The 18,765-nt window shown below is 31.2% G+C and overlaps 2 protein-coding genes across 2 annotated transcripts in view; both read left to right on the top strand.

The window, feature by feature from the left end:
- The window catches only part of ipo13b (importin 13b), a 57,301-nt gene extending 46,741 nt beyond the window's left edge, over positions 1-10,560 (top strand). The window contains exons 20-24 of the mRNA XM_073852795.1: positions 1,174-1,240; positions 1,328-1,386; positions 4,975-5,064; positions 5,153-5,334; positions 8,147-10,560. Of these exons, the coding sequence (XP_073708896.1) occupies positions 1,174-1,240; positions 1,328-1,386; positions 4,975-5,064; positions 5,153-5,334; positions 8,147-8,243 (495 nt within the window). The 3' untranslated portion in view covers positions 8,244-10,560. The remainder of the gene's footprint in view (positions 1-1,173; positions 1,241-1,327; positions 1,387-4,974; positions 5,065-5,152; positions 5,335-8,146) is intronic.
- Positions 10,561-13,489: 2,929 nt separating this feature from the next.
- The window catches only part of eva1aa (eva-1 homolog A, regulator of programmed cell death a), a 67,825-nt gene continuing 62,549 nt past the window's right edge, over positions 13,490-18,765 (top strand). The window contains exon 1 of the mRNA XM_073816613.1: positions 13,490-13,592. Coding sequence (XP_073672714.1) covers positions 13,490-13,592 — 103 coding nt within the window. The remainder of the gene's footprint in view (positions 13,593-18,765) is intronic.

The following is an 18,765-nucleotide window of genomic DNA, read 5'->3' as shown; positions in this document are numbered from 1 at the left end:
CTTATTTAGATGTTTTCTGAATATATTGTAAATATATAATGTTTGAGATTCTATAATTTTTTATAAACAAATGGAATAATAAAATTAGTAAATTGCAATGATCTACCTGTCTTTATATCGAGACACACATATTTCGTTGTCAGTGTCATCCACAGAAATTGGCAATTCCAGTAATTGCACACATTATTTATGTATTTATTCAATTATTTGTTGCATTTTTTCCTTTAAACAAGGAATAAAGGGAAGTTAACATGTTATTGCAGAAAACGTAAATGAATTGTTAAATAATAAATAATAGTAATATTGTAAAATATTATTATTTAGAGATTTTCTAAATTAGATGTTTTCTGAATATATTGTAAAATATTACAGTTTAAAAACTGTTTTCTATTTGAATATATTTTAAACCATAATTTATTCCTGTGATCAAGCTGAATTTTCAGCATCATTACTTCAGTCTTCAGTGTCACATGATGCTTTGTTTTTTTGTTGTGTTTTTGATAAATAGCATTTATTTAAAATTAGAAATATTTTGTAACATTTTTTTATGTCTTTACTGTCGCTTTTGATCGATTTAATGCATCCTTGATAACTAACAATAAGGATCTACTGCCCCTTCCAGTGTCATTCCAGCCCTAAAACCGATGAAAGCCTAAATTAATTCATCTCAATTAATTAATTAATTGATTCAAATGAATTGGCTCTCTCGTTTATGTCTTCTCATGAGGTTCTCATGAGTTTCTCCCTCTCTATCGGTTTCTCTCTGTCTCTTTCTTAAATATCCTCTCATCCTCAATGAGTTTCTTAATGCATCAGTTGTCTTTATCGTACATGTTACTTAGATTTCTGTTGCATTCAGTCCAACTGAGCAGAGAAAGTAGTGATCGAACAGATGAAAAAAAAAAAAACAAGTGAGAACGCTAAAGAGAGAAAAAATCATCATACTTTTAGTTTCTATTGAGTTAAATTTCAGTATTTTAGTTTCTTTGCTGTTGATTTCTTACTTACCTGATCTGTTTGCATTGAATATGTATGTTTGGTTGATTTTTCTAGAGCTAGACAGGTGTAGGGAGTGAGTGATGGAGGGTGGGCGGGGCAAAGGAGTGATTGACAGGGTTCCAGGGGCGGGGTTTGAGTCATGTGCTCTGTTCATTGGCTCTGTCTGATTCGTAGGCCCTCAAACGGAAGCCCGATTTATTCTTATCAGAGAGCCTTGATGTGAAAGCCGTGTTTCACTGTGGTAAGTCATGAACGTGTGTGAATGTCTAAGCCTCTGTATTATTTAAAACGGAGTCATTTCTCTAATGCCGCTGTGTTTCGGCCATAGGAGTGCTGTCACTGAAATTCCCAGAAGCACCGACAGTCAAATCTACCTGCCTTTTCTTTGTAAGTCAAAGGTCAAGCTGAAGTATTATTCACATAGGAACACACTTCTGGTCACGTTTGGAATTATTAAGATTTTAAAATGTTTTAAAGAAGTCTCCAGGACTGCACTTATTTGATGAAAAATCCAATAAAAGCAGGAATATTGTGAAATAATATTTCAATTTAAGATAACTGTTTTCTCTTTCAATGTAACTTAAAATGTAATTTATTCTCGTGATGCAAAGCTGAATTTTCAGCATCTTTACTCCATTGTTCAGTGTCACATGATCCTTCAGAAATCATTCTAAAATGCTGATTAGAAAAGGTGTGAATGACCTTCAGTTTGTGTTTCTTTACCTCCTGTCAAATATACACTGCCGCTCAAAAGTTTAGGATCAGTAAGACTTAAGGCTGCATTTATTTGATCAAAAATACAGAAAAAACTATAATATTGCAAAATGTTATTACAATATAAAATAATGGATTTAATTTAAATATGCTTTCAAATATAGTTTAATTTTTAGTGATTTTGCAAATCCACTTTATATTTTTATATATAATTTTTTTACATGTTTTAATATTTCTACATTTATTTGATCAAATATTCAGAAAAAAAATATTGCAAAATGTTATTACAATATGGTTTTACTTTAAATATGTTTTCAAATATAGTTTATTTTTTGTTATTTTGTAATGTGCTTTTATATTTGTATATTTGTATTTTTAATAATTATTTTTTTTCTAATATTTCTACATTTATTTGATCAAAAATACAGACAAAAACAGTAATATTGCAAAATGTTAGTACAATATAAAATAATGGTTTTAATTTAAATATGCTTTCAAATATAGTTTAATTTTTAGTGATTTTTTTTAATGCACTTTTATATTTATATATATTTTTATATTTTTTTCTAATATTTCTACATTTATTTAATCAAAAATACTGAAAAAACTCATATTGCAAAATGTTATTACAATATAAAATAATGGTTTTAATTTAAATATGCTTTCAAATATAGCTTAATTTGTGATTTTGTAATGCGCTTTTATATTTATATATTTTTATTTTTAATCAGTTTTTTATGTATTTCTACATTTATTTGATCAAAAATACAGAAAAAAAATTAATATTGCAAAATGTTATTACAATATAAAATAATGGTTTTAATTTAAATATGCTTTCAAATATAGCTTAATTTGTGATTTTGTAATGCGCTTTTATATTTATATATTTTTATTTTTAATCAGTTTTTTATGTATTTCTACATTTATTTGATCAAAAATACAGAAAAAAAATTAATATTGCAAAATGTTATTACAATACAAAATAATGGTTTTAATTTAAATATGCTTTCAAATATAGTTTAATTTTTAGTGATTTTGCAAATCCACTTTATATTTTTATATATATATTTTTTTTACATGTTTTAATATTTCTACATTTATTTGATCAAATATTCAGAAAAAAATAATATTGCAAAATGTTATTACAATATGGTTTTACTTTAAATATGTTTTCAAATATAGTTTATTTTTTGTTATTTTGTAATGTGCTTTTATATTTGTATATTTGTATTTTTAATAATTATTTTTTTTCTAATATTTCTACATTTATTTGATCAAAAATACAGACAAAAACAGTAATATTGCAAAATGTTAGTACAATATAAAATAATGGTTTTAATTTAAATATGCTTTCAAATATAGTTTAATTTTTAGTGATTTTTTTAATGCACTTTTATATTTATATATATTTTTATATATTTTTTCTAATATTTCTACATTTATTTAATCAAAAATACAGAAAAAACAGTAATATTGCAAAATGTTATTACAATATAAAATAATGGTTTTAATTTAAAAATGCTTTCAAATATAGCTTAATTTGTGATTTTGTAATGCGCTTTTATATTTATATATTTTTATTTTTAATCAGTTTATGTATTTCTACATTTATTTGATCAAATATTCAGAAAAAAATAATATTGCAAAATGTTATTACAATATGGTTTTACTTTAAATATGTTTTCAAATATAGTTTATTTTTTGTTATTTTGTAATGCGCTTTTATATTTGTATATTTGTATTTTTAATAATATTTCTACATTTATTTGATCAAAAATACAGACAAAAACAGTAATATTGCAAAATGTTATTACAATATAAAATAATGGTTTTAATTTAAATATGCTTTCAAATATAGCTTAATTTGTGATTTTGTAATGCGCTTTTATATTTATATATTTTTATTTTTAATCAGTTTTTTATGTATTTCTACATTTATTTGATCAAAAATACAGAAAAAAATTTATATTGCAAAATGTTATTACAATATAAAATAATGGTTTTAATTTAAATATGCTTTCAAATATAGTTTAATTTTTAGTGATTTTGCAAATCCACTTTATATTTTTATATATAATTTTTTTTACATGTTTTAATATTTCTACATTTATTTGATCAAATATTCAGAAGAAAATAATATTGCAAAATGTTATTACAATATGGTTTTACTTTAAATATGTTTTCAAATATAGTTTATTTTTTGTTATTTTGTAATGCGCTTTTATATTTGTATATTTGTATTTTTAATAATATTTCTACATTTATTTGATCAAAAATACAGACAAAAACAGTAATATTGCAAAATGTTATTACAATATAAAATAATGGTTTTAATTTAAATATGCTTTCAAATATAGTTTAATTTTTAGTGATTTTTTAATGCACTTTTATATTTATATATTTTTATTTTTAATCAGTTTTTATGTATTTCTACATTTATTTGATCAAAAATACAGAAAAAAATTAATATTGCAAAATGTTATTACAATATAAAATAATGGTTTTAATTTAAATATGCTTTCAAATATAGTTTAATTTTTAGTGATTTTTTTAATGCACTTTTATATTTATATATATTTTTATATTTTTTTCTAATATTTCTACATTTATTTAATCAAAAATACAGAAAAAACAGTAATATTGCAAAATGTTATTACAATATAAAATAATGGTTTTAATTTAAATATGCTTTCAAATATAGCTTAATTTGTGATTTTGTAATGCGCTTTTATATTTATATATTTTTATTTTTAATCAGTTTATGTATTTCTACATTTATTTGATCAAAAATACAGAAAAAAATTTATTGCAAAATGTTATTACAATATAAAATAATGGTTTTAATTTAAATATGCTTTCAAATATAGTTTAATTTTTAGTGATTTTGGTATGAGCTTATGTATTTATACATTTTTATTTTTTATATATTATCATATTAGAATGATTTCTGAAGAATCACTTGACACTGAAGACTAGAGTAATGATGGTGAAAATTTAGCTTTGTATCACAGGAATAAATTACTTTTTAAAATATATTCACACAAAATAAAATTATTTTAAATTTAAATAATATTTCACAATATATTTTTATTTTACAGGTGTTTTTTTTTCAGTATTTTTGATCAAATAAATGCAGCCTTGATGAGCCTTGACATCTTTAAACATCTGACATCTGATCCCAAACTTTTGAGCAGCAGTGTACTTTCATGAACATTAGTCATATTCAGTGTTAAATTGTCTCTTTATTTGCATTGGCTGCAGACGGAACTAATACCGCACTGCGCAGACATTCCTCCTGTTGGTCAGGTCGTGCAGCAAGATGGTAAACTCCTCCTATTGGCTGTGCTGGAGGTGAGCTTGCAACTTGTATATGAGGGTTGTTGTAATACTGTTTTTAAAAAAAATGCACAGGAGTCTGATAGATTTGTTCTTTGATCAGGCCATCGGCGGTCAGTCGTCCCGCAGTCTGATGGACCAGTTTGCAGAGGTGCTCTTCTGTCTGAACAAGCATTGCTTTGCTCTGTTGACGGTGTGGCTTAAAGAAGCTCTGCGCTCGCCAGGCTTTCCATCCTCACGTGTCTCTGATGAGCAGAAAGACACGTTCAGCCAACAGGTGCTCAGGTGAGGTTGACCATTCTGGATAGTAAAACTCCCTGAAAACTCTTAAAAAATACAGTTGAAACAGTATTGTGAAATATTATTAGAATTTAAAGTAACTGTATATGTATATATATATTTCTATTTAGCTTTAATTGTATTTTAGTTTTAGTAATTTTAGTAATTACAACTCTAAAACTAGAGTTTAGTTAGGTGCAATGTTTTTTAAATTTTATGTTTTTTTATCTATTATTTATATTTCTTTTTAGCTTAATAACAGTTATCAAAAACAACATTTTTTATAGGTTTCATTTTAGCTTATATGTGACCCTGGACCGCAAAACCAGTCATAAGGGCCAATTATTTGAAATTGAGATTTAAACTATTGCTGCAAATATATCTGTGCTACTTAAGTTTATGGTCCAGGGTCACAAATTTTAGTCAATAGTAAAAACACAGCTTCCTGAATTGAATGTACAGTAAAACCAAAAATTTCAGAAAAATTCAGAAACCAGATATAATTTAATAGTTGGTTGAGGACACTATAGTTCATTTATAGCAAAATAAAGTAAACTGTGACGTATTATACCCAGAAATTCTTCATGCAGTGGACTAGCAGTGAAACTGATCAAAATTCGGGACCAAACATTTTATTTGACACTTTTACCTGACTATGTTTTGTTACATACCTTTCTATCAAAATATTCTGACATTATCAAGATGAATTGGTTCTGACACGGTTTTAACTGTGAGTTCTTGTCATATTTTATTACCATTTTCTAAACTATAGTGAATAAACTGCATAATGTGATCAATTTTGAAGCTGTCTGAATACATTTTGGTTTGACTGTAATTCATTTGTGATTATCAATATGAGTTTGTTCTGACAGTTTACAGGGTTCGTACGGTCATGAAAAACCTGGAAAAGTGATGGAATTTTTCCAGGCCTGGAAAAGTTTTGGAAAATTAAATTAACCCACAAAGTTTTGGAAAAGTCATGGAAATTTGTTTCACCATCTCTGTATATTAGAATATTGCTGATAATTTTGTTTAAATTCCAGTTAACGAGCGCACGATCGGTCACGTGATCGGTCGCGCGGGGTAACGGCGACTCGCAGTTTTGTATCAAATGTAAGGCCATAAAAAGTTATAAATATTTAAAATACTAAAAGAAAAGTCTTGATTATAATTTTAAGAGGTCTTACAGTTGGGGACGGAAAGACGATCGCCATAGGGTTGGATAAATCTTCAAAAAGGCAATGATGTCATTGAATAAATATGTGCACCGCACGTTTCAAAGTCAAAACGCTGCACGGATGTCTATATATGAATGTATTTGAAGGAAACCGACTGTCCTCAGAAACGTGTTGCATGTTCATTTCTTGTCTGACAAAACAGCGTTAATGCTGATTTGTATACAGCCATTACTAGGGAAACTAATATTTCAGCGCTCCTAAAGCGCCCCCTAGTAACAAAGAATTCATTTTTATTTCCAATAATTTTTTTCCAGCTTTTTATGGTCAAATTATTGCAATTATCTATATCTTATATATCTTTTTTTTTATATAAACATTTTTTATTAAAATTTAAACTCCTATCTAATTTTCTATATTTAAAAAAAAAAGGTATTTTTTATTTGGGCTAGTTAAATTAATTTTCGGGCTCCCAAAATCTGATGAGTACCTGCCCAAAGGGCTACCAGAGATTTTGACATTTTGCGACCCCTGAACCGTCAATCACTCCCTGTCACTGACACTGCGCTCCGCTTAACTTGGAACTGATGTTTTTTTCTCTCTCTCTCTCTCTCTCTCTCTCTCTCTCTCTCTCTCTCTCTCTCTCTCTCTCTCACTCTCACTCTCACTCTCTCAAACCCTGTTCCGGTGTTGCACAAACTGCATTTCTATTAGGGGTGTGAAATATGACGATTTTTTTTATTGTGGACAATTAAAAGGTCTCCACAATCTGCTTTTGTAGAAATATAGTATACTTCGTGCTACAGCGCACATTCTGTCAGATACAATTCTGGTCCCTCCGTGTCAATATACTGTACAACGTACAAAGCACACGTACGTTTGCAAGATGTCTGTTAAAGATCTCTTGATCTGGAAAGCATCTGCTGTGTACAAACGTCTGGCAGACGTCTGTAAGATGCCAGATTTACATACATTCTGAATCACAAACATCTTATAGAAGTCTATTTGACATCTGATAGGAAACGTCCAATAGACATATTGCAGATGAGCAAACTACGTCTTGTAGATGTCTTGCAGATGTAAATGCAGACGTCAAATAGACATCTCCGAGATGTACGTGTGCTAATCAGAATCCACCAAGAAGAATGGCGCATAACTAAAAAGAAATTGGGTGCTCCTACATTTTTTTTGGATGCTCCTAATTTTTTGAAGTTGGGAGCACCAGTGCTACCAAGTAAAAAAGTTAATTTCGAGCCCTGATACATATACATTTCATGAAACATTAAGTCATGAATATTTACTTAAAGTCATGGAAAAGTCATGGAATTTTACTGGTAAAAATGTGTATGAACCCTGAGTTTAACTCTTGAGTTCTTGTTATATTTTATTACCATTTTATAAACTATAGCAAATAATGTGATAATGTGAGAAATGTTGAAGGTGTCTGAATAAATTGTGGTTTGACTGTAAATACAACCATGAGGTTTCAAAAAGCTTCCCAGCCCTACTTTTGACAACCCTACACCTGCGGTTTTCATGCAAATTTCATCTTCAGAAGCCCCAATATCATCTGAAAATTATGTGTTTATTTTATGATTATATTAATATGTCTTAAAGACTCATTTTTCTCCACATCCTCTCAGGGAGCGAGTGAACAAGCGGCGAGTCAAAGACATCGTGAAGGAGTTCACCCTGGTGTGCCGCGGCCTTCACGGAACCGAATACGCCGCGGACTACTGAGCCGCTGCTCGTACGGACACAGTGCGAGGAAACCCAAAAAGTACAACTCCCAGAAGCCCTCGCTGCGATGCGAATGACACCGTGTCAGAACTGACCGTCTGAGAGGCGGGATCTTCCTCCAACTCGTCCTTCTCGCTCTCTCTCTCTCTTTCAACCACTCTCTCATTGGATTTTGGGGCGATCCGAACAGGGGACGTCTCCGCTCCCCGCATCTCACGGCATGTTCGCTGGAAACCGTTCTTTGATTCTCCCACGTTCGATCTTCCGTGGCTCATGGGCTGTTTTCTTTGTGATAATTTGCATCCGTTTGAACGACGAAATAGTGTTAGTTTAAATGTTTTTTATTTTTATTTTGGAGATACTGAAATAAAAAGCATATATATATATATACACACATATATATATTAAAATATATAAATGCACATAATAATCTAGTAAACCGTGGGGTGATGAGTCCGTGTGCTGCTAACAGAGAGAGGGACCAATACAGACTGATTTTTCTCTGTGGCTTTATATCTATCCTCTATATCTCTGTCTGTTTAACCCCTCACGCTCGATTCTGCCAAAATGTTGTGGACGTTTTTTAATGAAATGATCATAATGTTGGTTTTTGATATATATATATATTGAAGGTCAGCAGCATATTTGGTAACAAGTAGAGACTGGGCGTTACACAATGAACGAGAGAGAGATGTACCAAGTAAAATACATATGAAATAAGTTATTAAAGGAATAGTTCACCCAAAATAGCTGAAAATTTAGTCTCAGACCAACCAAGATGTAGATGAGTTTGTTTTTCATAGGAACAGATTTGGAAAAATGTAGCATTCCATCTCTTGCTCACCCAAAGATCCTTTAAAGTGAATGGGTGCCGTCAAAGTGAGAGTCCAAACAGCTGATAAAAACATCACAATAATCCACAAGTAATCCATACGACTCCAATCCATTAATTAATGTCTCGTAAGGTCGTGTTTGTAAGACACAAATCCATCAAGACGTTTTTAACTTTAGACTTTTGCTTCTTAAAAATATATCAGTGTTTTTTTCACTGGAGGAAGCGTTATTAGATTAGCAGAAGCAATGGTTTGAAGTTTAAAAACACCCTAATGATGGATTTGTTTCTTAAAAACACGCAGCTTTTGGCTTCTCAAGTCAACTGATGGACTGGAGTGGTGTGGGTTACTTGTGGATTATTGTGATGTTTTTATCAGCTGTTTGGACTCATTCTGATGGCACCCATTCACTGCAGATGATCCACTGGTGAGCAAGTGATGGAATGCTACATTTCTCCAAATCTGATGAAGAAACAAACTCATCTATATCTGTAATGGCATGAGGGTGACTCCAGTCCATCACCTAATATCTTGTGAAGCCAAAATGTGCATGTTTGTAAGACACAAATCCATCATTAAGATGTTTTTAACTTCAAAATTTTGCTTCTGGCTCTAAAATGCAAGTCCATGATCCATTGCTTTCCCCAGTAAAAAAAGTAACCTTGTCTGAACCAGGAGAGAAATCTGCACAGATCAAGCTCAGTTTACAATAAAAACAGTCAAAAACGGTTTCTAAAACAGTATATCAGTGGATTTTTCACTGGAGGAAGTGTTATTATAGATTATAGTCTGTCTTGTATTTTAGCCAGAAGCAATGGTTTGAAGTTAAAAACATCTTAATGATGGATTTGTTTCTTACAAACACACAGCTTTTGGCTTCTCAAGATCTTAACTAATGGACTGGAGTGGTGTGGGTTACTTGTGGATTATTGTGATGCTTTTATCAGCTGTTTGGACTCTCATTCTGACGGCACCCATTCACTGCAGAGGATCCATTGATGAGCAAGTGATGGAATGCTACATTTCTCCAAATCTGATGATGAAACAAACTCTTCTTTATCTTTAATGGCATGAGGGTGACTCCAGTCCATCGCTTAATGTATTGTGAAGCCAAAAGATGCGTGTTTGTAAGACACAAATCCATTATTAAGACATTTTTAACATTAAACTTTTGCTTCTGGCTCTAAATTGCAAGTCCAAAATCCATGATATTCTTTTCTCCAGTGGAAAAGACATTTTCTAAAATGAATATATAAGTGGATTTTTCACTGGACGAAGCATTATTATAGATTATAGTCTTGTATTTTAGCCAGAAGCAATGGTTTGTAGTTAAAAAAAAAAAAACTTAATGATGGGTTTGTTCCTTACAAACATGCCGCTTTTGGCTTCTCAAGGTGTTATTTGATGGACTGGAGTGGTGTGGATCACTTGTGGATTATTGTGATGTTTTTATCAGCTGTTTGGACTCATTCTGATGGCACCCATTCACTATCAAGTATAGGTCTCTGCAGGAAAGTAATGGGAGTTACTAGATCGGGGCGTTTTTAGACCATGGTACCTGATTGGCTGACGTCATAGTGACGGTAGGTTTAGGGGTGGGGTTAGGTAAAGGGAATCATTTCGATATCATGATTTAGAAACACCCAGCAGTTTGAAAACACCCACAAAATTCAGAAACGCCCACGTTTGCTCTGCAGAGACCTCTTCCTCTTCACTATAGAGGATCCATTGATGAGCAAGTAACAATGCTATATTTCTCCAAATTTGATGAAGCAACAAACTCAAATACATCTTTGATGGCATGAGGGTGGCTACATTTTCAGTAAACTGAAATTTTTGGATGAACTATTGCTGTAAACATACTGCATATCTCTCTCTCTTTCTGGTTTTCGCCCATCTGCCTGCCGACATGTAGCATGTGTGTTGCGTTACATACGGGCCCAGAATGTGTCATAATCAGTGGACGAGGGCTGTTCTATCGTGTTCGTTTACTAGTGAGTCACAGAGTGAGAACAAAGGGAGAGACAGAGACAGAGGAGTCAAATGTACATTAGGTTTTTTTGGGTTTCTTTTTCTTTTTTTGTACCTTGTTTTAATTTATTAAATACATCTGAGATGGCAGCTCTGGATTTTGTGCTTCTGTGTATGAATGAAGGTGTGAATGCTCATCACAAGAGGACAAAACCAAACCACAGGCTGTTTAGGTGAGTATTGAAGTGCGCAATGTTCATTCAAGCCCATGTTCTTCGTTGGCAGGAATGTTTCTGTCATTTTTACCACAGTGAATGTGTCTCAGGGTGTTTGTTTTTGGACTCAAACTTTGCATGGAAAAACTGTTAAATTTATTGTTACGCTGTTATTGCACATGAAGAGATACAGTTCATATCATATATGTTAACCTTTTGTGACAACATGCCCCAGTATAGGCTTTTATTTGATGAAAGGAGTTGCTGCAGTTCTTCATATTGACCAGCAGATGTCTCTACAGCTCTGAAGAAACATCAAGAGTTTTTATGAGGGGAACCAAATGAGACAGTAGCACTCAGGTGTTTTATTTTTTATGTAATCATTTATTTAATCAGCTTTTTTTTACTTGACGTGACCTTGAAGTCTTCACAGACATCAGCTTGAGATGTTATGAAACGTTAGGTTTGGATGCTATTAATTATTGGTGTTATTATAATTATTCATGCAATAGTTTATTACTTTAAAAGGGAAACATCAGTGGAAACAACATTTTAGTAGACAATAATGTTATGTATCTAAATATATCTGGAAAGTCATTGTTTGCACATATATACACTACCAGTCAAATAGTTGGATTTGGGTTTTTTTTTAAAGAGGTTTCTTCTGCTCACCAAGCCAGTAAAAACAGTAATATTGTGAAATACTTTTACTATTTAAAATTACTGCTTTCTATTTGAATATATTTTAAAATGTAATTTATTCCTGTGATGCAAAGCTGAATTTTCAGCATCATTACTCCAGTCTTCAGTGTCACATGATCCTTCAGAAATCATTTTAATGCTTATTTGCTGTTCAAGATGCATTAATTATTATTATTATTATTATTATCATCAATATTTAAAAACTGTTGAGTATGTTTTATTTTCAGGATTCTTTGATGGAAAGATCCAAAGATACGCATTTATCTGAAATAAAAAGCTTACATTATACCATTCAAAAGCTTGGAGTCAAAGAAATTAATATTTTTATCAAGGATGCTTTCAACTGATCACAAGTGACGATAAAGACATTTATAATACTACAAAAGATTTCTATTTCAGATAAATGCTGTTCTGAATTTTCTATTCCTCAAAGAAACCTGAAAATTCTACTCAGCTGTTTTTCAACATGTTTTTTTGAGCAGCAAATCAGAATATTAGAATGATTTCTGAAGGATCATGTGACACTGAAGACTGGAGTAATGATGCTAAAAAAAAATCAGCTATGAAATCACAGGAATAAATTTTATTTTTAAATAGGCCTATATTCAAATAGAAAGCAGTTATTTTAAATAGTACAAATATTTTAAAATTGTACTGTTTTTACTGTACTTTGGATCAAATAAATGCAGGCTTGGTGAGCAGAAGGTTCAAAAACCTTTGACTGGTAGTTTATATAAAAGACAAATGGCACTAGAAATGGCCCTCATTCTGGTATAGTGAATCTTAAACTTTTTCCAGGTGCAATTTGGTATTTTCAGTACGATTACAGTCGTTTATCATTGTGTACAATAATTACTTTAAACAATGCATCAAAACAATGACCTACTGACACCATTTAAGACAATATAACACCTGTATGTCCGGTTTAAACACCGCATGATGGACAAAACCGGATCTCTAGGTTTGGTCCAATTACAGTTTATTTGAAATTAGCAAAGATTACAGTTTACGAAACAATACTCGAACTGAAACTGAACTAAATCAAACTGACCACAAAATAGTAAGAATAAACCGAAATCTGAAGCAAATAACGCATTGGAACGTCTTGACGGTGAGTAAACCATGACCTTTTAGGTGTACTGTTCCTTTAAGACCAACGCGTTTTTATTAGTTTTTAATCTTTTACTTTTGTGTTTGTTATTATGATGATGTGTTTGAATAAACTTTAACACTACGTTATATTGACAATCATACCGATAAAGATTTAATGAACTGTATCGAAACAAGCAGTAAGCGTGAAATTCAAGGACTTTGGGACCAGGGGGAATTCTACCTCTCTCTCTCTCTCTCTCTCTCTCTCTCTCTCTCTCTCTCTCTCTCTCTCTCTCTCTCTCTCTCTCTCTCTCTCTCAGGTCTACTGTGTAGTGTTCTTCTGACGCTCTCTCTGGTGTCTCCAGCTGAAGTCATGGAATCGGACAACACTTTACGTCCTGCAGTCTGATTCTCTCAGGAATCATCGGATCTGATGGGATATCCAAGGATGTTTTTCCCTGATGTCTCATATTCACTGCTGTTGTTGGGAATCTCGTGTCTGACTGGCTTCACTAAGACTTCACAGGAGTTCTCAGGTACTAAACACCGCCACCATCCTCCTCCTCATCATCATCATCACTTCCATCATCATCACCTACAGGAGTTTGTGTATTTACACCGGTTCATAACCGCAGACCTATGTATTGTCCGTTTGCAATTTAAATAGTTTCACAAGCGTTTAGTCGAAATTCTCAGCTTTGCATTTGAAACGTTTTGAACTTTCCATTTTTGTTTATTTCTTTTCATGCATTTTGAGGTGTTGGTGTCTTTGTGCGTTTATTTCATTCTGGATTAAATATATGAAACATTGTAACATATTCTTTCGCGGGAACTTCCGTGACCGACGCGATCAAAGAGAAAGTGCACGCGTGCGCGCGCGTCTATTGGGTTAAATTGTTACATGTCATATACAGTGTAGTCCTAAAGACTGAATAGATAGCACTTAAAAACAAATAGAATATTTTCATTACATAATTACATGATCAAAATAACAATTTGGAATTGTAAGAATGTCTTTTGAGTCCCTTTGTATAATATTAATATACATAATATATACATACAGTTGAGGTCAAAAGTTTACATACACCTTTCAGAATCTGCAAAATGTTAATTATTTTAGCAAAATAAGAGGGATCATACAAAATGCATGTTATTTTTTATTTCGCACTGGCCTGAATAAGATATTTCACATAAAATGATGCAAATAGTCCACAAGAGAAACTAATAGCTGAATTTATAAAAATGACTCTGTTTAAAAGTTTTCATACATTTGTTTCTTAATACTGTGTTGTTATCTGAAATATCCACAGCTGTGTTTTTTTTTTTTTGTTTGTTTAGTGATAGTTGTTCATAAGTCCCTTGTTTGTCCTGAACAGTTAAAATCCTTCAGGTCCCACAAAATCTTTGGTTTTTTAGCATTTTTGTGTATTTGAACATTTCCAACAGTGACTGTATGGTTTTGAGATCCATCTTTTCACACTGAGGACAACTGAGGGACTTATATGCAACTATTACAGAAGGTTTAATCGCTCACTGATGCTCCAGAAGGAAACCCAATTTAGCTGGGGGTGAAAACTTTTGAACAGAATGAAGATGTGTACATTTTTCTTATTTTGCCTAAATATCATATTTGTTTTCATTTAGTACTGCCCTTCAGAAGCTCCTAAAGATACTTACACGTTTCCCAAAAGACAAAATAAGTTAAATTTAAATTTACCCTGATCCTTAAATACAAAAAGTTTTCACCCCCTGGCTCTTAATGCATCGTGTTTCCTTCTGGAGCATCAGTGAGCGTTTGAACCTTCTGGAATAGTTGCGTATGAGTCCCTCAGTTGTCCTCAGTGTGAAAAGATGCATCTCAAAATCATACAGTCATTGTTGGAAAGGGTTCAAATACACAAACATGCTGGAAAACCAAAGAATTTGTGAGACCTGAAGGATTTTTCTGAAGAACAGTTTAACTGTTCAGAATAAACAAGCGACTCATGAACAACTATCACTAAACAAAAAAAAAACACAGCTGTGGATCATTCAGGTAACAACACAGTATTAAGAATCAAGGGGATGTACATTTTTATAAATTCAACTATTATTTATTCTTGTGGACTAATATGTAAATGTCTTTAATGTGAAATATCTTATTCAGGTCAGTGCTAAATAAAAAAAAATAACATAAATTTTGGATGATCCCTCTTATTTTGCTAAAATAATTAACATTTTGGAAATTCTTCAAGGTGTATGTCAACTTTTGACCTCAACTGTATATATGAGATAAATGTGGGAAGCATTGGATATTTAGACAGTTGTATGTCTTTTAAAGCATGATGGGAAGAGTTGCATCCTCAGCACTGTTTGTGTAGTTTCCTTGTGGTTCAAGAAGGTTGTGTGTTTGGTCAGTGAAGACATTAAGGACATAACAAAGATGAATTGATCAGAAACAGCTGCAATGTGCTGAGTGAAGGCAGATCTTGGTGTGTGATGGTATTCTATGTTTGTTTTTAATAGAATTTTGTTTGCATTTCTCTTCTTAATTCACTTAAATGTGCACAGCTTTGCTTTGGATGAAAAATAAACATCATGTTTTTCTGTTTGAGCACCACGACTGAACTGACAGTCAGGTTTATTTGTTTAGTGCTTTACACAATACAAAGGGATTCAAAGCAGGTTTACAGAAGATACTGGGTGAATCTCACGAAACCCATTCAGACCATTTCAGGATATCACGAAAAAAATATTTATTGATTGATTCATTTATATATGTATTTATTTACAGGGCTATTGTAAAACTCAACTTTTTTCATTACCTGAAAGCAGCATTAACTGAAATAAAATATTTCATATTTGTTTAGTTTAAATTTAAGTACTCAAATAACCTAAAACTTTGTAAAAACTATATAGACATAAAAAATAATAATAATATATAAAATAAAAATGACAAAAAACACAACAAATCTTGTTGATTGAAATATAAAAAAATATTATGAAATATTATAAAAATATTATTTCTTTATGTATTTATTTATTTATTCAATGTTATTGTAAAACTAAACTTTTTCATTAATTGAAAGAAACATTAAATAAGCTCATTTTATTTCAGCTACATTTCATTTTTGTTTAGTTTAAGTACTAAAATAACCAAAAACTAAAACTCCATATAAACTATATAGACATTAAAAACAATAATAATAAATAAAATAAAAATACACAACAGATCTTGTTAATTGAAATTGTAAAAAATATGATTTATTAATTTTATTTATTTATTATTTTAATTTATTTCATTATTTTAAATGAAACTTTTTTCATTATGTGAAAGAAATATTAACTGAAATAAAATAATATAAACTCATTTTTTTTTCAGCTACATTAAATTTTTCTTTAGTTTAGGTACTAAAATAACCAAAAACTAAAACTTCATAAAAACTATATAGTAATAATATATAGGCTATATATATATATATATATATATATATATTTTTTTTTTTTAATCAATTTTATTGTAAAACTAAACTTTTTTTAACAAATTGAACATTAACTGGAATAAAATAATACAAGCTCATTTTATTTCAGCTACATTTCATTTTAGTTTAGTTTAAGTTTAAGTACTAAAATAACCAAAAACTGAAACTTCAGAAAAACTATATATACGTTTAAAAAAAAAAATAATAATAATTAAATTAAATAAAAATGGAAAAAAAAAACACAAAAAATCTTGTTGACTGAAATTGTAAAAATAAAAAATAAAAATCTTTAGTTAATTAATTAGCTATTTAATTTATTTTTAGAATTATTTAAAGAATTTAAAATAAAACATTATTTTTATGTCTCATTACTGTAACTTGAAATAAAAGAGTTATTAAAATATTTAAATACTAATACTTCTTGCACAGAATGATTATCATCCGTATTAAAAAGTAGCAAGTCTCAGTAAATATCAAGGGACACATTACAGTGATAAGAACTGTCAGGGAATGTGTTTAAATAATCAAAATGCAACAAAATCCAAGAGAAAAGCAAAGTTTTTAGATGAAATATGAGCCAGACTTGTTTTTGTGAGATTCACTCTATTACAGTCGCATAGTCCTGTCAAAAAAAGACAGATCAGTCAAAGATCATTGGTTATTTTCAACCGAACACACAGAGCTGTTGTTCTGTCGGGTCGCGCGGGACCGTCCTCTGACTCTGAGAGACTCTCACACACTCTGGAATGTGGGTTTGATTGACAGGTGCTTGAAGAGCCTGACAGCAGTTGTCGATGGAGACGGAGCATCCGTTGCTGGGCAACAGGCCTGTACATCTGTCCTACAGGAACTTTGTGCCTTTGTGTGTGTGCTGTGTTTTATCTTGGTTAATTAGCTTCACACACACACACATTTAGATTCATTGTGTGTGTGTTCACTACAGTGAAAGTGCTCATAAAGCTGTGGGCGGGGCTTACAGAGGCGCTGAATGGGATGTGTGGCTGTTAAAGGGTCAGAAGGTCAAATGAGGTCAAACCGTTTGATGATCCCAATACACCATTAAGACTAGAGGAATGTCTGTCTGTCGATTGTACTGCCTTAAAGTCAGTATGTTTAAATGAATTTTTTTTACTGTTAAAAATTTTTTTATTTTCAAGTGAAACTGAATAACCAGCTGGAAGTACATGGTGTGATTTAATTTTATGCATCTGAATTGGATTGTCTTTTGAATGAATGGTGAATTAATAGTATCTATTTAAAAATTGATAAAATTGTTAATATATTATTATAATTAAATTACAGTTTTTATATTTATTTTATAATATTAATTATCATTTACATAATTGAAATGTATTATTAAATAATTAAAATGTTTTTATAATATTTAATATTATATTAATAATTAAATAACTTGCAATAGTATGAGGAATATGAATTGAGAATGTGTTGTTCACTTCAAGTGTTATTTTAGTATAATAAGATACTATTATAGCTTTTAGTAATATTTAGTAATATTTTTAATCAGTTTTATTCATTTATTTTCTTATTCATTTTAATTTGTGTGTGTGTGTGTGTGTGTGTGTGTGTGTGTGTGTGTGTGTGTGTGTGTGTGTGTGTGTGTGTGTGTGTGTGTGTGTGTGTGTGTGTATAGTAGAGGGCTGCATTGGGATTGGGACCCAACGCAAATATCGCGGGAGCGGGCGGTTTGAACTTTGCTGCAGGCAGGAATGGGCGGCTAAAAAAACAATGCGGGATCGGGAGGTAGCCTAGCGACATGAATACAGAATACCTGTGACATCTGGCTTTGGTTAATAATTGCAAAACTGCTGTTTTCATGTAGTTTATCATTGTATTTTTTCGCAAAGCAGTCTATTTTTATGTGCCGTGTGATGGTGCAACGTTTTTTGATAAAAATGAAATTATATTCGAATGTATTGTGTGTTTTGTCTTTCTGTGTTCTCATAGGCTAGCTGCTTTCAGACATGCTTTCTGCACATTTACACCAGGACCAATCAAGCCTAAGGAATAGCCTACTTCAATAGCCAAAATCAAAGTACTTGAAGTCTAAAGAAACGCGAGGTAGCCTAAGCGTTTTAGATGTCCCCGATAGCCCAGGCTACTATTCATCTTCCCTACCAGTGCGTCAGAATACATGCAGGCCAGGGAAAGAAACAAACATGAATCTCTTTAATAATAGCAATACAAATACGGGAGAAGACACAAAATCAATGCATCTCTAGCCTATTAT

This window comes from Garra rufa, chromosome 13, assembly GCF_049309525.1.
Source record: "Garra rufa chromosome 13, GarRuf1.0, whole genome shotgun sequence".
Classification (NCBI taxonomy): domain Eukaryota; kingdom Metazoa; phylum Chordata; class Actinopteri; order Cypriniformes; family Cyprinidae; genus Garra; species Garra rufa.
The sequence above is the reverse complement of the archived record's forward strand: the minus strand, read 5'-3'. Positions and strand labels throughout refer to the sequence as shown.